General features: G+C 40.5%; 1 protein-coding gene across 1 annotated transcript; it reads right to left on the bottom strand.

The window, feature by feature from the left end:
- Positions 1–4,158: 4,158 nt before the first annotated feature.
- On the bottom strand, positions 4,159–11,375 carry fam83b (family with sequence similarity 83 member B). The gene is made up of 5 exons (XM_034201868.1): positions 11,150–11,375; positions 9,112–9,585; positions 7,363–7,527; positions 6,689–6,813; positions 4,159–6,348 (listed from the first exon to the last, which is right to left on the bottom strand). Exons 2-5 carry the CDS (start codon positions 9,559–9,561, stop codon positions 4,398–4,400), a joined length of 2,691 nt encoding a protein of 896 aa, XP_034057759.1. The 5' UTR covers positions 9,562–9,585; positions 11,150–11,375; the 3' UTR covers positions 4,159–4,397.
- Positions 11,376–22,671: the final 11,296 nt, after the last annotated feature.

Here is a 22,671-nt window from a genome sequence, read left to right as displayed (position 1 = left end):
AGCTTGTGTGAGCAAACGGCTGATTATCAATAAATGCTCGTTACCAAGTACCGGTTATTGCGTGTATTCTTTTATGTTGTGGGTCTCAGCACAAGCCACTACCGCGGAGTAGAGGTTGGGGCCGTAACAACATTTCCAAGACACTGTGAAATGTACTTTGCACTTCAATGGAGTTAAAGTTAAAATGGGCATTTTCTTTGTTTTTCTTTGTTGATTGAGCTGATTGAATTGTGTAGTTATGGTACAATCCCAGTCACATTTACAATATATTATCGTATTATTTAGATTTGTATATTTACAGTAAATTACTGGCTACTGTGTTGCATTACTTCTACAGTAATAGTGTGAACATACAGGTAATTACTGTAATTTATGTACAGCAAGGTACCATAATACCACAGCTCTGTACTGCTATATCACAGTAATTCCATGGGCATGGCAACTGTAAAGTCACAGTATTTAGTTGTACTTTTATTCTAATTAACTGTAAAATATATACAGTAAATTACTGTGAAATATTTACAGTCAATTACTGTGAAATCCATGCAACTAGTAGCCAGTAATTTACTGTAATTTTACAGCCAAACATTTTACAGTGTAGGATTAGTTTTAATATGATGGGAATCCCATCATATAGGAAAGAATATCCAAACAGGGATGGAGTTGCAGAGGTCGCGCTACACCTGAAAATTCAGCTCCACAACAACCCCCTGTACTGTACATAATAATACTGCCTTATGTGTGGCTATTTGCCTGCAATGGATCAGAATTGTGAAAGTGAGGGCACCTGTTCAGGTGATTTTACAACATAACTGCTCATATGCTGCCTGTGCTTCAGTGGCGGTTCTAGACCAATTTGACTGGGGGGGCCAGGCTGGGGCCTGTTATTTTCTGAGGGGGGCACAATAAATGCAGGACGAAAAAGACAAAGACAGTATGAAGTAATTGCGCATAAGAAAACAATGCAATACAGTTATTGGTATTTGTTTCATTACACATTATTACATGCTTACCTTTAACCTTTGTGTGCTGTTTGGGTCTGTGGGACCCGTTTTCAGTGTTTATTAAAAGAAAATGTATTCAATTTAATTATTTTAACCTGCTTTATTTGGGGGTGAACCTCACATCCTCTAGGGGGGTCTGGGGGCATGCTCCCCCGGGAAGATTTATTTTTAAATGTTGAAGTGAAATGCATCAATCTGGTGCACTTTGAGCACAACATGAATTGAAAATGGATACAGCTCTCAACACTCATATGAAAGGGAGCTGTATACTTTTCAACAATCCAAACATCTTTAGAATATGATCACAACCAATAACAAATCATTTAAACTTCTTTATTCTTATGTTATCTTACCTAATCTGCATTATTTCTTTTTATTTATGCATATTTTACTAATCACTCCCCTTTTAAACTGTTTTTTTTTTACTGTCCTGTATAGTACACATTGGAATGATTTCTTACTTTATTTTTTACAATTATATTTAATAGATAAAGGTGTGCTCTCTCTAGCTCTCTCTCTCTCTGTCTCTCGCTCTCTCTCTCTCTGTCTCGCTCACTCACAGAGGTGCTCCTCCGTGGCGATGATGGCTTGCGTTAAAAAAATAAAATAAACATATTTGTAAAGCTATTGAGGGCTATACAGGGGGGTCCAAAGTCAGTGTTAGGGGGGCACTGGCCCCCCCTGGCCCCACCTAGAACCGCCCCTGCTGTGCTTCATAAATAAGTTCTGTTATAATGTAAAGGCTTTGTGTTGCCCCTTTTTGGAGTTTACGTCTTAGCTTAGAATATATACTCAGCTTCCTCTGGCTTTTAAGAAAAACTAAATCCAGATATTTTTCTGTGCTTTTGAATGGAAGTCAGTTTGCAAGGAGGACATAGATTAAAGTTATATCTCTGACAAAGCGGAATGAATACGATTTGATGCATAGAAAAAGCCTGAGATGATTGTGACTGTGTCCTTCACCAAGGTATGCATTCAGACACAAATGTTTTATTTCATCATGTAACTATGGATGAAGAACACACAAAAGATTGGCTGTGCTATCTACCGTAAAAGTGTATGAAACCGTATGGTTGGGACTGGGAGCAGGTCTTGTGCAGTTGGTTGTGGGAGAAGTGGAGAGGAATAGTTCCTTAAAGAAATACAAAAAAAAATGTGATATTAACCTAGAGTTTTTAGTTATTATTATTAGTTATTTCTCTTATTATACAAAATGCATCAAATGCATACATTCCTGTGTTTTCCCTTATAAACACACTTATACAAGTTATCTTTATCTTTACTTTCAAATTGATGGACACCACAACATTATCTATCAAAAGACATGTACCGCAATAATGTCTATATCTATAATATATATAAAAAACAACCTCAGCATCCTATGAAGCCATGTGACTGAAGCGGTAGCAGGCAGGATATTGTTTTTAGTGATGGCTGGGGCATGTACAAATAGGAAGAAATGTAATGTCCTTACAGAGAAGCTTTGTTTGATAAGCTTCTCTATTTTAATGGCATGATTATATAGATTGAAGGACAAAAGAATATTGAGTATTCAATGTTGTGTCCTACATCGTTTTTAATCTAACTTTATTAGTGCTTGATTTTACCTTAGAAACAAGTCAGCATCTGGATCGTTCACTCATTACTTATATGATGGAAGGGGAGTTTAACTTGAACAGATGCTGAAGAACTGAATTCAACCAAATTACTGCACTTGCACAGAGAAACTAACGACAATTAAATTAATACACCATAATTACTAATTACTTTAATTTTCAGAGCCATTTATGTATGAGGTGTGTGCCTGCTGGAAAGGCTCTCACATGTTCTCGGCCAAGGTTGTTTCTATGAAAAATCATGCATTTATCTGCCCAGTGATATGGATACACTTCAAAGTCTTGGTCAATTATTCACCCTTCACCCTATTTACATAACAAATTGGGTAAACTCACAGAAAAACAAGTACACAGAACATCCAGCGGCTAAGCGGTATAAATAAATAAATAAATAGTCTTTAGCCATGCTTTTCTATCTTCCATCAATCATGTTAAGTGAGCCTGGCTGTTTGGTTCAATTTTTTGTGAGAGTTTATAATGACATTTCTGAGTATGTGTTTTCACTAAATGGACTTTATTTAGGCTACCACCATCAATACATGTTGTTTTAATAATCACTAGACTGGAAGACTTTTGTTTTGTAAAACCGTCTCTATTGAGAGCTTAAGGGAGCTCTGATTCCAGGGGGCAGATCCTTATGTATTGATTTTTATTTCAACAATCAACACTTTTGACACAATCACTCTTCCCCCCTTCAGATCGGATAGCTGTGATTAGTCTTCTAGATGTTCTGGTTGACATCAGCCAAGATGCTTCTTCTTCGTTTTGTCTGTGCTCCCAATTTTGTCACAAATTTCCCTGGTTGTCACTTCCATTTTATTTAATTGAGTGCATCATTTGAGAAACATTTAGAATGAACTCTAGTATAAAATCAGCATATCATTTACATGGTTTAATCTGTAGATGGAAGACAGGAAGAAACACATTCAACATCATTCAGGTTTTTTTATGTTTTAATCCAATAAAGCCCAAAAAATATAGCTGAGGGAAAACACAAGGAACCAATTGGAAACTGGCTGGCAAGCTATATTAAGTTTCAGTTCAAATACAGCTAAATACTCAGTTGTAATGCTAAGTCATTTACTGTGGAGACTAAATATTTATGAATTAAAGAGATGAATCCCTTGTGTGTATGCATGTGTTTTACACTGAAGGCCATGTTTCTCTGTGCTTAAATCTGTCACCTTGAGTAAATGAAAGAGGAAATACTTTAATCATCCCTGAGAGGCTATTAAGAATGTGTATTGCATTTTTTCATTGTGTCTGTAGAGCACATTTTGTTTTGCCTTAAGATTCATAGAATAACACAAACCTTAGGTGCATGACGTTTTTGCAGAGGATAGCCTCTGGTGTTAGAAATATGCAAACCCCACAGCATTCAAAACAGCTCTATCTGGGCTTGGTATTTTCATCGTGTGAAGTGGTGGGTAGTTTGTATGCTATTGGTATTCATAACATATAACCCTCTGAATATACAGTAACACCAGCAATATGTAATGTGCACACACATAGGTGAGCTACAACAGTGGAGAACAAACTTAGAGACAGCTTTTAATATTTTATAATATAAAGGTCTGTATTCATACAAAACATATTTTACTTACAATAGTATTTATCAGTGCATATCTCCAAAATACCATACACGGAGGTCAACATGTAAACAGTGTTTTCTAAAAACATTTTCCAGAGTAAACACAAAAAGAAAGACCAACGCTAAGAATAAAAAGATTGTGCATCAAATGTGCATTGGTAATAAGTGACCTGTATAAACACGATACTATTTCTTATGTATGAGATTACCCACTCTATGAAAGAACTTCTCAAACTTATTTTCACTGTGCCCTCGTGCAGCCCTGGTGAGGTGGTGTTCAATAGCTGTGTCACCTTTGGGAAGGCTTTTGGCTTTGTCCTTAGGGTTTCCAAATCCCTGAGTAGTGTGCATGGATTGTTTCTTTTCAGATGAGTACAAAGGCTCAAATCGGCTGTACAGACGAGACTCTGGGCCTCGGTCTTTGCTCAAGCTTCCTGAATCAAGGCCGGGCTTCACGCGTTTCTCAAAAATGCTCGGTTTCTTGTGTGTGCTTGCTTGAGCGAGAATACTTTGATGCTCCTCAGTTCTGAATTGAGGTTTTGAAGATGTCTTATGGTCGTCCTCTATTCGCGTCCTCTGGCGCTCCGAGTAGGACCTGACAGAGCTGGTTGTGCTTTGGGGAAGTTTTCCTCCTCCATGTGATATCCTGTCCTCGTCCTCAGCCGTTATGGTGTCTGTGCTGCCGCCTGAATTCAGACTCTGTGTTTCTAACATTCCAATAGAATCTTCTTTTTTCCTTGAACCTTTCTTTAGAAGTTGCTGGGAACTCATGCTGTTGGATATTGCTGTTAAATCCTTGCTATTCCCACCCAGAGCTGCTGCTGGGGGCTCCTGCCAAGTGGGAGTACCAGGGTTGTTTCTGCCGATGATACTCTTGACATCGTAATGAGAAGCAGATCTTTGATCTTCTTTCAGATTTGACCCATATCCTCCACTCTGTACATTGATCCCTGCGGTGCTTCTATTAACTTGCGTCCTAGCTCCGTACATGTGACCTGAGGATTCATGCGTGTACTCAGTGTTTGATCTCGGATCTGCCACACTGTGCCTCTTGTTCCAACTGTCTGTCATGATGTCTGGGTTTCTGATCATGTTTCCACCTTTAGTTCTGCCTAAGCTAGCGTATACAGAGTTGTAAGATCTACCTGAACTGTAGATTGCCTCATTTCGATTGTCATCTAAAATCTGCAAACCTTGCCTCTTTAACATGAACTCTTCATTACTTATTCTGTTTCCAGCTGCAGCTGTTGGATTCCACTGCATTGATGAGTAGTGCAAAGGACTGTTTGGTGCTGTTGAGTTAACACTAATGGAGTTGTTAATGTATCTGTTTTGCTCTGTGTGCTCTGGTATGGTGGACCTGAAAGCAAGGGAAGATCTCATCCTTCCCTGCATGAAGGAGTTAGCTTTGTCCTGTGGCTCAAACTGGTCTAAATTATCACAAGAATCTCCGAATGGGACTTCAGAGTTTTTGAGGTAAGAATCAATCCTCCATGTGCGCATGAACGACTTGGATGTATTCTCTAGTGTTGGCATGTTCTGCTGCATGGACAGAATCTGTTTGTCGTTGCCATTGAACGACTGACGCATATTTTGACCTCTCTGCATCTGTGTTGTTTGTAGGTAATTGTCCATGGGGTAGCGGTTGGTTCCATTTCCTGTTTCTCTAGAGATATTCCAGTTGCTCGCTCTGGGCCTCATGTTCTGCGGAATGTATCCATCATGTCCATCTTGTATCTCACCAGCATAGCTGTGCCTTTTCATGTAGTCTACTGTCTCTGTAGGCTGCAATTGGGGCCTATGGGACTGAAATGTGATCCCGTTCTCCACCGAGTGCCTAGGTATGTTTGGTTCCTCTTCAATGAGCCTCTCCTCGAGGTCTCTGGCTCCTAGCTTTCTCTCACAGGTTTTCCGATAGACTGTGTCCAGCGTATGCCTCAAGTGGTCCCCCCGCTCAATTTTTGGAATGGAATGAGGTTTTGACAGAATCGGCCTCCCATTTTCCCCGTTGCAGAGTTCAGATGGCACGGTTGAGCGGGCGTAGAGTGTTCGAAACTCCTCGTCGTAGGACTTTGCCAGGTGGCCTGTAATAACCTGTACCATGCTCAGATTCATCTTCTCAAATGACCATGTGAAGCTGCAAACAAACACCACAAAAAACATGATTATTTATTACTCTAATAACAGATCAAGATAACAGACCATGGTTTTATATTGCACTAGTAGGAATTAAAGTGTTACCAAGACAGGGCAAAGAACTACAGAGAAAAAGCAAATGTATATGTGTTTTCTCTGGTCTGAGAAACGATTCTTTGTAAAGAGCTGTTTTGTGTTGAAACATTTTCTAGATAGTTAAGTTTACAAAAGTGATCAATAAGAAATGATGACAGCAATTCAGAGTGTCAGTAATAGTGGTTCACTTTATGAGTGCATTTAGTATATGCCTCAATAGTCATAACCAATGCAGTTTTATTTACCTGTATGAGCCATAAATCACCTTCTGGCAGTCGACCAAAAGAAACTTCTGCTCCATTGCCCCATGAAATGTAGCTCCTGATCGACAGACGTAATCTTGACCTTTCACAGTGCGCACCCTCATGTTCTGTGGTCAGAGCAGTGGAAAGATGTCAAAAATCATTATTGTTGAATTAATCTTATAGCAGAAGGTATGTCAATCATCAAATATCTGAGAAAAACAGACATGCTTTCCCTGTGCAGATACATATAAAGGTTAGAAACATGTCGCATTGGTTGAGTCCTACACTAGCGGTTGTAGCTGGCATGTGAAATGCACAAACAGGAACTATATGGGTGTGTTTAAATCTTTAGAATTTCTTGAACAGAAAAACAATGATAACTCCACCCAAAACTACTGGGGAAACCAGCAGTGAAGTGCAAAGAGGCTATTACAACATTCACAACTTTGTATGCATGTCAAAATAGTTCAGAATTACAAGTGCGCAAAAAAAATGGCAGGTTACTCATTCAATGCAAACATTTAAAGAGATGTGTATTAGTGTTGTTAAAGACTGTTGCCCTTAAATTAGTTTGCTTCTTGAGAGTTTGTAATCACTTATCATATGTATCATTCAATAACGTGAGAAAACAATTGAGAAAGAAACAAAAACATGTTTAAATCAAATATACTTACTCGGAGTTGTTGAAGTTTGACATCTTGATTTTCAGCCATTCTGAGGAAACTTTTCAAATGGAAATCATCCAAAATCAAATAAACCGGGACTCCTCGTATCGAGGCATCGACAACTTCTTTGAATATATCTACATCTGTGAACTTGTCCATCACAATGGCAACGACCTGCAAGGACAAAGCGAAAACATCTAATCAGTTCAATCGGGCAAAGACCACACTTGTAACATTTGGAATCACCGATTGAAATGTAACTTGTCATCTTAAATATATGTATTGCACAATGTAACTGTTGTGTAATAGTGACAACATCTTTGTTTGATAGGCTGACTGCAAGCTGCCTTTCACTATGCAATTCTGTCTGCTTTCAAGATGCAATCTCGCACCAGTCAACAACAGAAAATGATAGCTGAACTCTTACCTCTCACAATAAAAGCCCTATACATACGATGCATCATTGCTTTAAGCATTTTGCTGAAAAGCAACTCAACAAAATAGCTTTAAACTCATCAAAACAGATTGTAGCCACAATTCCCATGGAGCATGTCTATTGAAACAAACAGAGTAATGCTAATGTGGAAACTCTACCCAGCAAAGGAGCCCATATATGGAGGAGGCAAGGAGAGTGAAGAGGGAGAGGGAAAAAAAAGTTCTTTGTACTAAGCTGGATCAGTAAGAAACCAAACCTGCCTACTTGTTTATAGTTACTCTGCCTTTATGATATGACATCAGGGTTTCTAATTATATGGGATTTGCACTGTTGTTTCTTGCTTTGGACAGTTGCCTAATGTTAGTGGATTTATCTTCTTGTTCATGTGCAAATCAATAGAGAGAAAAAACATAAAAACAACAACGAATCAATTTGTGTCCCTCCCCCAAACATATATGTGTGTATTCAAAGTCCAATTTAAAGATATATTTTACATTACAATGTTAATGAACTGCAATAAAAGATCAACATGTTAAAGTGCAGTTTAAACACATTCAATGTTATAAATCAGAAACATCATACTGTTTTTCACTAATGAGCTCTCTAATTAATGCTGTTGGGATTTTTCGCTCATTTAATTTCCTGCTTATGTCACACAAGATGAAGCATGAGAGGTGTTTGTAAATGATAATCATGTATGAATATTTTTCAACCTTACAAAATAGACGAGACATTTCTGCTGTTGTGTCCCATGACATTTCTCTCTGCATTCAATTTAGATTATTTTACACCACAATGACCGTAATTATGCGGGAGAGAAAAAGAGCTTAATTAGGGCCTTCTGAGCTGAATTTCGTTGTCTCCAGACTTTCTTTCAGTCTTGGAAGTTGCTTTAATTAAGAGTCAGTGCAGCAGTAACAAATTGTAAAGATACAGAATACTGATGGTCTACTAATGACAATTCTCAGGAACAAAATTAGTTAATGATTCATAATGACACAGTTTGGATGGGTGAGGCATTAACTGTGTAATGAATATGACTATAATCTATTGCTCGCACTGTATACGGTTCCCACACTTTCTTGTCATTACGGGAAGCTGCAAAACCAGATTTTTCCCTTGACAACCCCAGCAGACACTCCTTGCAATGGAGATTTTGGGCAACAATGCTTTGTGGTGGTGCCCTTAGGGGGGAAGGCGCTTACGACATAATCTAGAAGAAATTAAACACAGCGGTACAAAAGGTTTGTTTGAGACATATTACTGCTCTAATATAGCTTCATAACGACACTATAGGGTTATGTTTTGCTGGATTTGATTACCTGTCTTGCATCCTGAATATGCTTCCGGATCACCTCTTTGATGGAGTGGTGGTTTAGTCTGGGTGGATGAAAGAGCAGATCTATATTTGTCTGTAGTATTTCATGCATGACCTCCGGCCAACCCATCTCCAATTCAGGGGTTTCCACATCCGAGTGGAGTGGCCAGTACGTCCCTGAGGATGATTCGTTGTCGGGTGGCCCATTGATTTCCTCTGGGTTGTTTTGAGGTGGGAGCTTTTGTGCATTTTCAGTGATGAAGAGAAGTTCCTCCTCTGAGAGGAAACTGCCGATACGTTCTCCCTTGAGAAACTCTTGGTAACTGTCTCTGCCGACATTAACCAGGTGATCAATCGCCAGGCGATATGACTCCTTATAGTGGGGTTGGATGAAGTCTTCTGATTTCAACTCTCCCCTCAAGGACGAAAACCTTGAAAGCTCTAGAGACTCCATCACTCAAGACTGTTTCAATAGGACCTGTCATGGATAATAATGGAATCAATGACATGTTGTAAGAGGATCAGGGAACATTATAACAGAGGGAAATGCTGAGAGACTGGCTCTATTTTGCATGTAATGTATGACATAATGGCATGCATTAGTGTTAAAGACTGAAACCTTCCAATAAGGTAAACAGATTCCTGAGAAACAAACCTGATCTAAGAGCTAATAAATGAATAGCTAAGTAGCAATTAATTGGTAACACTGGACCACACTGTGTCTTAAAGCAGATAATGAGAGGTTACTTGAGATCAGAACAAAGATATACTCTAAATGTAACCAGTATCTAGGTTAGCAAAGAAACCCATTTATTAAGTTATTCAGTTAATGACTAGCTATTTGATTAGTTCCTTGCTTGTTAACATGCTCTCTTGTACCTTTTATGTAAAGGTTACAGTGTTTGTTTATATTGGGATTGTGTGTACTACAGTAGTAAATTAAAAGGATCAACATGTTGAGTTCGACACAGAAATGCAAATACAATATTTCAATCTTCAACACATGTTTAACAGTTATATACAGCACATTTCACCCCCTGTATTTCTATTGATTACAAAAAAAACTAGATTGACTTCAATAAGCATCATGAAAACTCACTCATCATTTCAGACACTAAACCTGTTCACAGGTTTAAAGGATGACTAGCCATGAATGCCAAAGGGGGAAAGGGTTGTTGCTGCACCTATAGCGTGGTTTACAATTAGGGTGAGGTTAAATAAAACTAGTAAAATAAAACATCTTGATATTCCATATTCTGCAATAGTATTTTGGGAAGTTGGTGACATATAAACCACAATTTGTCTTTAAAGTAAATTACCATGTTTTAAATAACTTTCATCACAAAAAGAAATACAATGCAGCTAGTATGTGTTTTAACTTACTCTGTCAATGAACATTTGTTTAAAACCCCCTTTTTTTAACTGTTTAAAAATTTCACTACTTTTATTCAAACCACAATAAATGTTATGATATTTGACTCTATGAATCCAAACAAAATCCAATTATCCATGCAGTGAGACAGAAATAGCTGACATTTTTCAGATTCGAGCATTTCTGACACATTTAAATGTCAAAAGGGCAGAGAAACAAGATCAAATGGTGATGTACAGTAATAGCCGCTTTATGGCTGAGTTTGCATTTACTTTTCGTTCTGGTAAGTTTCACTGCTGGTATTATACTTACTTTTTACCCTTACAATCTCTTTTTTTATGGGTATTGGCACTTGTATAAACCCTGTTGCTGCACTTATATAATTATATATTTACATATTCAACATTATATATTTCGCAGTCAGCATTAACGCTGCTGTTTCTTATTTAAATAGATATGCCAAACTAAGAGAAACACAGAGCAGCTGTTTTTGCATAACCTTCACCACATACTACAACCTTGTACCCAGCCATTTACTTCTATTTACATGTTATCACACTGTTCAGAGTATTCCTTTAAAAACTGAGGCATTTCATAATCCTAAAGAGCCGTACCTTTACGCTGTATGCTAACAACAACTATTATCTTATGCTCAACAATGAGAACTTACATCTGGATTGTGAATTTGTAAAAGTCCTCTTGACTGCTCCCAGGATATCCCTCTTGGATTAATGTATGTTCAGCTTATGTTCAATATTTGGAGAAACTGGCAGCTGGAGAGACACAAAGACAAGTAGTTGTCTCAACATGACAAGCAGTCTGCAGATGGAGGGTGTGGATTCCAGTTTTGACATGCAAAATGGTCTGGCTCGAAGCCTGCACACAGGCAGCCATAAACCTGTTTGAGGCATTTAGCCACTCCCCTGCTCTGTGCAGGGACAAAGTGCATACTGACGAATTCAAGATAATGATAGACACACTGTAAGGAGGCTTTGATGAATACGTCATTGTTAGACCCATCAACCTTTGGTGGGGACGCAGCTCTATATGCATCTGTAGGAAGCAACAAGCACTTGTTATGTCCCTGTAAATGTGTAATGGAACCAGACATTAAGCTTATTGTAGATAAGATAAGATGGACTTTTATTAATCCCCGTGGGGAAATTGTTTCTCTGCATTTGACCCATCCTGTGTTAGGAGCAGTGTGTTGCCAATTTGAACGGCGCCCGGGGAGCAGTGTGGGGAACGGTCTTGCCGGGACTTGAACTGGTGACCTTCCAGTTGCCAAGCCAAGTACCTATCGACTTCGCCACCACCGCCCTTTCTTTTTTAAGATAAAGTGACTTAATAAATTGTCTTTATTTTGGTTAATAAAATCCACATTCTTCTAGGAAAACACTGCAAGCACTGATGTCATTCCACCAGTACAAAGAAGAGCAAATATTCCCTTCAAGGCACAGGGTCATGTTGACCCTATTAAACGGATGACATTTTCAAAGGTAGAATCTTCAAGACATGTTTTGTGTGAATACCTCTTCGGAATTTATTGTACAAAAAAAGATGTAAGTGGCATTCCAGGAAAGAAGAAATGCAAGAGAAATGGATGTTTGTGTCACAATGTGAACAGTGTGTTCATGGCATTATGAAGGTTTTTGTTCAGAAATGTCAAATGTTTCAAACGGAATATTATTCTTTGTCCTTGTATATGTTCAAGGGTACATATTGTTATGGTAAACATTTCCACAGCTGATGCTTTGACCACACACATACTTGTATAACACTGTGTTAAGGCAATAACAGGTTTTATATTTGAAACACTCACGCTCATTTACAAAAACCTTTGAAAATGTATTTTAAAATGATGTGAAAGAATGCATTTGAAATGTTTTGGTTATATATAGTAATTATGTATACATTCATTGTATTCGCCTTGCTTTAGGTAAAAAGTGTTAAAAAAAAGATTCTACATTTTCTATATTCTACATTTGCTTTAATTAAAATGTCAAGTTGAGAACAGCACATATTCAATAAATTATTCCAAGTAATTATTACTGGAGATGGTTTTTCTGTAAGCCATTTGTCTTCTATTACAGTATGTGTGAGAGAATTGTTCTCAATTTGGCTCAGAATCAAATGTTACAGCTTGAAAAGTGTTATTCAGACCCCCCCACACTACCCTCAGATGAGAGGGGATATTGTTTTTTGGATGTCAGCCAGCTTCACAGTGTCACCATCATCAGCCCCAAAGTATTTCTCAGGTCAGCTGGGGTTTGTATGTAAAGTACCCTGAGGCTCTAAACGACATTTGGTTAACTGACACCTATCCTCCCGCTGGCTTTAGCTCTTAAACAACACCAAAGTACTCTGTTTTCCCAAGGATATGGTCTCTGACTTGGCTGAGAAGATCCTGCATATTGGGGCTGAACATCCGACTGTGAAGAATGTGGTACTGCACATTGGAACATTGGGGTGGCTGTGGCTCAGTGGCAGTGTGCTGGACTTCGCATCAGGGGATAGCAAGTTCGAGTCCCACTGCAGTTAGCATGTTGTTGTGTCACTGGGCAAGACGCTTCATCCCTAAATGCTCCTGGGGGGATTGTCCACAGTCACAAAGTATGTAAGTCACTTTGGATAAAAGCGTCTACCAAATGACATGTAATGTAATGGAACAAATGATGTTGTGAAACAACAGTCAGAAGTGCTGAAAAAAGACTTTAAATGCCTGTTGGAAACTGTCAGCTCTCTAAATGCGGAGGTGAACTTCTGTGTGAACTATTCATATCTTAAACTGCACTGTAACTTTTTATTCATGTATTTTTTCTTTTAATGTTTCTTTTATTATCTTTTCTTTTTAATGACTGTTTTTAAATGCCTTTCTCTGAATGTCTTTCATTTTTGTAAAGCACCTTGAATTGCCTTGTGTTGAAAGTTGCTATATAAATAAACTTGCCTTGCCTTACACACACACACACACACACACACACACACACACACACACACACACACAAACACACACTGAACTCACGACTTATCTCCCAGTCTGGAGCTCCAGGTTGAGACGAAAGCTGTAGTCTACTCACAAGGATTACTCCAACAGAGACAGTTTGACATTTTCAAATGTATGCTTATGTTATGCTTTCTTGCTTACAGTTAGATGAGACGGTTGATACACCTCATGTACTGTGTGTAGGCTAGGCTAAATATGAAGCTTGAGCTAGCATGTGGGTAGCTTATGTCAGCATAAAGACTGGAAATTAGGCGTGACAAAATCCCACAAGAGCCTCTCAAACTCCAAATAATTAGCTAATTGTAATATTCAATCTGTCAGAAAGTAAATTCACTGATTTTGTTAGCTTTGGACAAAGCTGCTGTTTCCAGGCTGTATGCCATGCTAAGCTTACTGACTGCTTGCAGCTAATCAGGGTCAGTGTGAGGTGAGGAATAAGCTTATTCCAAAAATCTCAAACTATTCATTCAAGCCTCCAACAGAATACAAATAATTCTCATAACAAGCTATCATGTTTTAATTTAAAGGTCCCATGTCATGGCCATTTCCACTGATCATAATTCCATTGTTGAGGCATACTAAAAAAGATTTATATTTTGCAATTTTCCAAATTCCCATTGGTTTCTCACAGCATCTCTGGATATATGTGTATTCACTCTCTGTCCTAAACGGCTTGTTGGAGCTCCTGCCCCCCTCCTGATTGTTATTAGAATCTGGTGCTAGCTAAGAAGAAGATGTTTCTACAATAATGTGGAGGGAGAGTCCTCTCCAGTCAGACTGAGAGGCTGATAACTACAGCTCAGTGAGGTAAAGGACTCTTGAGTGTTTAGATAGTTCACCTTAGTCTAAGTTCAAACGGTTTGGTCACAATTTATGTAAACACACATTTCCAAGGCACTCCTTTATAATTATTGGGATAAACAGGTTTGAAATCATTCCAATGTATACTATAAGACAGTAACCAAAAATATCCTTTAAAACTGGAGATAAAAAAAAGATGCATAAATAAATGTTAAGGTAAATATGATATGAATGAACAACACAAATAAAATAAGTTAAATTTGTTATTGGCTATGGTAGGTTATTGGTTATGTTCACATACTTATTTGATTACATCCACTTGTCTAAGATGACAACAGAGACTTTCGACCCAAAACCAGCTGTTGACTTGTGGATGCAAGCAGCTAATCGCAGACTCAACCAGAGAGAAAGAAGTAGGCCTACATCATCAGCTACCATGTCTGACAGAGAAGAAGACAGTGAGGAGAACAGTCAGGAGGGTAGTGATGACAGCTTGTAGGATTACTGGTCGTGCTAATGTTGTCTTGTTTTCACCTCTGCATGTGTGTTCTGTGTTCACCTCTGCATGTGTGTTCAGTGCCGTGTGTCTGGCAAATAAAGTCAAGACCCCCTCAAAAGTTACGGTTTATTTCATTTTAAGGATGAGCACCAAGCAACATCTCCAGGTGCTCCTTTGAGAACCAGGGCAAAAAAGTTATGTGCACCCCTGCATATAAGACATATTTGACATACAGATGGCTTATTTACACACCCGCAGGCTAGCTGGGAGTTTGTGTGTGTGCCCAGGCTGAGTTCCGCGGTCTCGCTGTCTGCAGATCCCACACCAGTGAGCCAGCTCACACTGTCCCGCTCCTCGCAGCAGCGAGCCTCGCAACGTCCCGCCGAGTCCGTGACGTCACCCATAGGATTCTGCAGAGTTGCCGAGAAGCCCTTAGTAGGCGAAGTCGGTCACTAACGGCTCGACAGTGACGTCAGAGTTCAACTCCCGCCTACTCCAGCCTGATCCAAATAAGGGCAAAGAGGCGGAGCCGAGGCGGGACCTGCTGCCACCGAGCTGGAAGTTCCAGAGCTAGCTGAAGCTAACACGCAGGGTTGCCAACTCTCACGCATCTGGCGTGTGACACACGCTTTCACTCTCAATCTCACGCTCTCACGCTGCCCGAACTATTCTCACGCCAAAACAAGAATACCGAAGACTAGAAACGGTTTTGAAAACTGTTGTCACGTAGTGATCGTCTTCTCAATAGAACATCTTTGATAATGTCTTCTGGCCAATCAGAATCAAGATAACGGCGTGGTGTTGTTGAAGGATGTCCCGACGGAGAATACTTTTGCTGTAGTACATCTCTATATAGGCCTACATCGATACAACATTACGTGTTGATATAAATCAACACGTAATGAAATAAGACCCCACGGTTTGATGATTGATATGTGTGGGCTGTCTTTCATTTTAACACACAGAACAATGGGGGCTATCCACCCTTATCCACAATGTAAAGTAATTCACACAGCCTCTTCCCTCTTCTCTCTGTGTGTTCAGCAATCAGAACAAAGTAACACAAAACTAAAATGGCATTCATTTTTTTTAAATATGTCGTGTAGTAATAGATTTATTTATTTTTCTTCTCAAGAGAGTACCAGAATGTGTGCAGGGGTTGGGTTTTCAGCATGTCAACTCTTTCACCTGTGGGGAAGTTGCAGGATTGGCTACAGGCAGGGGTGGACTGGCCATCTGGCATACCGGGCATCGTCCCGGTGGGCCGTTGACCCAATGTGGGCCGGTCCGCTATGTTTTTTTTTTCTTTTCTTTTTTTTCTCTAAATTCCCTCCAATTGGGCCGGCCAATTGGCTACAGAGGGCTAGCAAGGTGTTGCAAGCATCAACACATATTATTGGTCTATCTATTGCAGGGTAGCCCAACCAGTCGACTGGGAATCTCCCCGCGATCGACCGGTCGATCGCGGGGAGATTCCCAGTCGATCGCGAGATGTGTCTAAAAGTAGAACAACAATATTCTGTTTTATCGTTAATGTCCTATAACATAATCTTCCTGTGCCAGAATAATGCACTTGAACGCATCAAAGCTTTGTGATTGGCCGGCGTGACCCCATGTGTCGGGGCGTGGCTAGTGGGCAGTGCACTAATTCGCTAACGTTGTCCGTGTCAACAGGAGTGACAGTCCTCACACAAACAAGACCGCAATTATGGCAGAAGCAAAACATATATAATTTTCACTCCGAGTGGGAGGATGATTATTTTTGTATTTATTCCAATTCAAAGTCCATCTGTCTCATCTGCAATGCGAGCGTAGCTTTATCGAAGAAGGGTCATTTAGGAGCGGCATTTCAAAACCGTGCACAAACGCTACAAGACGGAATTCCCTCCTAATTCTGCCCTACGCTCCCAAAAGGGGAGGGGCCTGAAAGGACAGCTAAATGCACAGCAGTCCATTTTCACCAGGCCCAACAACAAGAGCAAGGCTGCTACCATAGCATCTTATCGTGTCAGTCACGTTCTTGCGAAACACATGAAGTCTTTCAAAGACGGCGAAGTTGTGAAAGAAGCATTCCTGGAGGCTGCTGACGCGCTTTTTGGGGGACAGTAAAAATAACAGAAGCATTTCAACAGGTTTTTGATATAATAAAAACTCAAGTTAGATACCGTTATTAATTAGCTGTAAGTTTGAGTTTGTTTGAACTTATTCATTATAATTATTGTACAAAATGGTATAAGAATGCAAATATAGTCTATTATCAATTCAGGTTAAGAAACTAGTGTTGCTTGCATCCTATTTTAAAGGCATTTCTTTTTATAATTTACTAAAATGCAACAAAAAAAGGGTTTGATTCTATTAATTTTGTCTTTTTTATTGCACTGTTGCAGCAGATTCCTGTGTAGCTTCAGATCTGAGTTGTCTTATTAGTAAGCCTAATTTATACTTTTGTAGCAACACTATTTTTATATAATGGCAAAGAAAGGGTTCAGAGTATTTTCTTTTTTCCCTGTGTCATATGTGGCAGCACTGTTCAAGGTTTCTTGAAAACATTACCCACTGTAGTGTGACGTGTGAATAAACACCAACTCTGTATCAACAACACTGTTGTGTAACTTCAGTTAAATACTTGTATGTGTGTAGATTAGAAAGAGGTAAGATAAAGGATCTGCAGTATTTTATGAAGTATTAATCGTACAAAGGTCAGTTTTATACAAGTAGAAGTGTGTATTTACCTGGTAGTAGGCTGTCAGTAATGGCTACGCCTCTCTATTTGGCCTGGTAGATCTCGGCAGACTGGCAACTTTAAAAGTAGCTCTCGGTTAAAAAAAGGTTGGGCACCCCTGGTCTATTGTTTGTCATTGTCAATCAATCATGGGCTGACAGGCTCAGAGAGCCCTGACAGTGCTGTCAATCACAACACAAACCAGGGTGGGGCAGGACCTCATGGTATGGGCGGGAGTCGCGGGACGGGCTGCTGCTGAGCTGAAAATGGATAAGCTGAAGTCTCTTGAGGTGGAGGCTGCTAAATATTCTAAATTGACGGACCTATTTGGTGCCGGGGTCACCACCCCAGCAGGCAGGGCCGGACTGGGACAATAAGTCAGGCTGGGAATTATACACCCAGCCAGGCCACTACCAGTTTTTTTTTGTGCCATTTTGCTGGATTTATTTGTCAATATTTACAGCGTTGCTGCCCATAGTGATAGCCCTATAGTTTAAATCTACTACCCAAAAATAAACATATGGACACGGGTCACTATTTAAAAAAATGTGAAAATCTATTTAGGAACCTGTTCATGTGAACATATTTTAAGTGGGGGTGGACCTCAAATCCTATAGGGGGGTCTGGGGGCATGCTCCCCCGGTAAGATTTGTTTGTTAAATGTTGGAGTTAAATGCATCAATCTGGTGCACTTTGAGGGGGAAATAAAGAGACTACACCCATATGAAACAGAACTGTATACATTTAAATAATCATACAATCCTAAGAACATGGCCATAACCAATAACATACCATATCCAATATGAAAAAACATTGAAACTTGTTTATTTATTTATTTTTGGTTAATTTATAGTTGTGAGTGTGTCTGGGCTCCTGAATCAGCCTCTCCTGTCTCCCTCCTCTCCCTCCTGCTCCTCTTTGAGGCAGCAGCAAAGACTAGTTTTTAGCTCTCAACAAGTTTTAAAAGTTTATCTTGCCTTTTTTCACCTAGTTAACATTTGTTTTTGTATTATTCATGCATATTTCACTAATCTCACTCCCCCCTCAAATGGAAATATGTGTTTACATAAATGGTGACCAAACCGTTTGAGACCCACAGAGATAACTTAGACAAAGTTAACTATCTAAGCACTCCTAAATAGTCCTTTACCTCACCTGAGTTATCAGTCTCTCAGTCTGACAGCAGAGGACTCTCCTCCACCTTGTTGTTGAAACAGCTCCTTATATCCATTAGCGCAGCTAGCTAGCACCAGATGCTAATAACAACACTACACGTAACCGGTGCGCGCGCTCTCTCTCTCGCTCGCTAGCGCCACACATACATACACCCTCCCGAGCTTGAATGACACAGAGACCAATCGAGGGCATTAGTGTACGATCTGTATGAAAGTGGCCATGTCGGCAGGCCACATCATGTAGACAGCCAGTCACCCTCTGTGAGGCAGAGTCAGATCCACATTTGCGCAGCGTTGCGTTCACAATACATACATAAAAAAAAGATTCCTCAGGCCAGCTGGCCACTTAGCAGACCAGGCCATCGGGAAACCTCCCGGTCCTCCCGATGGCCAGTCCGGGCCTGCTGCTGCGCCGGGAGACGAGCGAGTGGAGGCATACATGGTAAGTAACGTTAGCCTGGGGCTGGCGAGGCTACATTTTTTAGACATGTCAACAAAAAAAAGTAGAAAACGTTTTTACATTGAATGTGATGTGACCTAATTAACTGCATTCTTTCACACACACATACGGGTTTTGGGCCGAGGGCGACACCGTACTTCCGGTATCAACCATTTCACATAGTCGATTGCCTTAATCAATATAGTCAACTCTAAAATACCACATATATGCATTGGCATGATAAAATTATTGTGACAAGTGGGGTATTCACCTGGTGTTTCCAGAAGATAGACGTAGATGTAGCCAAAATCGACCGAAGGCCACTTTTGAGGGTCGTAATTCCATACATTGTACATCCAACAACCCACACAGCTCTAGTTTACGCTGGTAACGACCTAGAGCACACCCCTCAAGTCCAGAGATGTAATTCGAAGACATGCAGCGATTTCTTCGGTCGTTAAATCAAAAAAAAAACCTAGTGCGCTCTGCCTGGCTACATTAGCTAGCTGTCTATATTAGCATTGCCAGGATTTTTGCACCTCCAGAAAAATGGCGTCTTTATAAAAAATATATGGCGCGCGTTGCATCGTGGGTAGCTGTGACGTCACTGTGTGTGACAGAATAGTCCTACTTGTGACAACATATTAGCCCAGAGTTGAAGGGCTGTGAATGTTGGTAGATGTGGTTGATTTTGTTTAAATATGCCGAATTATGATATTATGGGTTATTATTGTTCAAATGATTTAGCTAGGCTAGCTAAGAGCTGCTAACGTGAGCGGTCTCTTGTTGCCAGTAAACGTTCACATGGACCAACGAGCTGTAAGTAGAGATGCAGAATCAAGCTGTATTGTTAATACAGATGAGATACTTTGAATTTTAGCACAAAATACAAGTAAACCTAGAGGAAATAATTAGTTTAATTTGCAATATTTGCCATTGAATTTATTGTAATCTTTCAATTCATTTATTGTTTACTGAGGTGATAACTATTTCATAATTTGTGTGTAACTTTAATTTCTATGTAAATGTGTTTACTGTAGTTTTCAAATGGCTGTGTATAGTGCTGTCTTGAGCATTTTCAGGTATTGTCACAAAGATCTGACTTTTTTGCATTGGAAAACACTAGTAAGTGTCATAATGAAAACATGGCAAAGCCACTAGTGTTGTTACGCTCGCGAACGTTTTGTTCAATATTAACTAATCTTTTATCTTGTACATTATTCTGTGGTTTTGAGTTATTTCCCCATCCAATGATAAATGCTTTCCCTATGTTCAGCCCAGACAGGTTCAGGGCAAGTCCAGCTGGTCAGTTCAGGGAGAGAGCCAGACCAATTCAGGCAGCCCAAAGACTGCACCACCTGAGAGAGAAAAGGCTGTAGAGAGTGAGGAGTATGTCAACCCAAAGACTGGATCACCTGAGAGGGAAAAGGCTGTAGAGAGTGAGGAGTGTGTCAGCCCAAAGACTGCATCACCTGAGAGGGAAAAGGCTGTAGGAGTGAGGGTGTGTCAGCCCAAAGACTGGATCACCTGAGGAGGGAAAAGGCTGTAGAGAGTGAGGAGTGTGGTCAGCCCAAAGACAGGATCACCTGAGAGGGAAAAGGCTTTAGAGAGTGAGGAGTATGTCAGCCCAAAGACAGGATCACATGAGAGGGAAACAGCTGTAGAGAGTGAGGAGTGTGTCAGCCCAAAGACAGGATCACCTGAGAGGGAAACAGCTGTAGAGAGTGAGGAGTGTGTCAGCCCAAATACAGGATCACCTGAGAGGGGAAAAGGCTGTAGAGAGTGAGGGAGTGTGTCAGCCCAAAGACAGGAGTCACCTGAAGAGGGGAAAAGGCTGTAGAGAGTGAGGAGTGTGTCAGCCCAAAGACTGGATCACCTGAGAGGGAAAAGGCTGTAGAGAGTGAGGAGTGTGTCAGCCCAAAGACAGGATCACCTGAGAGGGAAAAGGCTGTAGAGAGTGAGGAGTGTGTCAGCCCAAAGACAGGACCACCTGAGAGGGAAAAGGCTGGAGAGAGTGAGGAGTATGTCAGCCCAAAGACAGGACCACCTGAGAGGGAAACAGCTGTTGAGAGCTATGAGTGTGCCAGTCAAATAACTGATTTTTTTCCACAACCTGATCAGAAAAATCTCCAGTCATTTTTAAATTACCATCCTCAGCAAAAAGTAGCAATCCAGTGGTGCAGAAAGTGTTCTGTAGCAGAGACGGCACCAGTAGAAGGTGGCTGACGTACTTTCCAGAGCGTCACATGCTGTATTGTTTCATCTGCATGGCATTCGGTAAGAGAACTGATAGCAGTCTGTTCATCAGTGGAATGTCAGATTGGAGGCATACACACCAGCGCACAGAGGAGCATGAGAGAAGCAGTGCACACAGAAACTGTGCTGAAGCTTACCTCTTGAAATCCGCCAGTGCTGATATCAGCAGTGTGTTTGGTGGCAGTCAGATGTCAGAGCAGGTCAGAGCAGGTCAGAAGGAGACGGCAGGTTTTGGAGCGCATCATAGATGTCATCAAGGTTCTTGGGAAGAGGGGGCTTGCATACAGGAGGTCAGAAAATGAGGCAGCATATACTCTGGAAGACCACACAGTTGATCATGGTAATTTCTTGGAACTCATACTTCTACTGGGGAAGTATGAGTTCTGTTTAAAAGAGCACCTGGACAGCTGCATTGAGAACAGCAAAAAGTTGCATTTGTCTGGTGGCACGAGAGGCAGAGGCTCCCTTGTAACTTTACTCTCCAAAACCACAGTCAACTCAGTGATAGATGCAATTCACCATCTGATTCAAGAAAACATCTCCAGTGATATCAAGAAAGCAGGAATGTGTTCAGTGCAGCTGGACACAACGCAGGACATCACCTCTCAGGATCAATGCTCTATAATTATGAGGTATGTTACTGATGTTGTTCATGAGAGGCTTGTTGCAGTGCTGAAGTGCAGTTCATCCACTGGACAGGCCTTTGTCAACATGCTGTCAGAAGTTCTGGACAAAATGGGCCTCAGCAAGACCATGTGCATTGGAAATGTGACTGATGGGGCATCAAACATGCAAGGCCAATACAAAGGATTCTCCTCACTGTTGTCTGCACAATCTCCAAACCAGGTGTATGTGTGGTGCTACGCACATGTACTAAATCTGGTGCTTGCAAACACAACCCAGATTGTTATTGAGAGTGGGTCCCTGTTTGCGCTCCTCAATGGCATTGCGGTATTCATCAAAGAGTCATATAAAAGGATGAATGTGTGGGAAGAGTCAGGCCCGAAACAAGAGACGTAGACGCCTTGCTCCTATTGGCGAGACACGCTGGTGGGCCAAGCATGAGGCCCTGAAGAAGAGACACGCTGGTGGGCCAAGCATGAGGCCCTGAAGAAGGTGTTTGGCTCCTTTGGAAAACCCGAAGATGCTCTGTACGTTGATGTGCTGCTGACATTATCAGCTATACAGAAACAGGCAACAGTGAAACCATGTATCCGTGTCATGGCCAGAGGATATGCAGAGTCATTGCTCAAGTATGAGACGATCTTGACGGCTCAAATCTTCCTCCGCATA

Source organism: Gymnodraco acuticeps, unplaced genomic scaffold (genome assembly GCF_902827175.1).
Source record: "Gymnodraco acuticeps unplaced genomic scaffold, fGymAcu1.1, whole genome shotgun sequence".
In the NCBI taxonomy this organism is placed as follows: domain Eukaryota; kingdom Metazoa; phylum Chordata; class Actinopteri; order Perciformes; family Bathydraconidae; genus Gymnodraco; species Gymnodraco acuticeps.
This window is presented reverse-complemented; position numbering and strand designations above follow the sequence as displayed.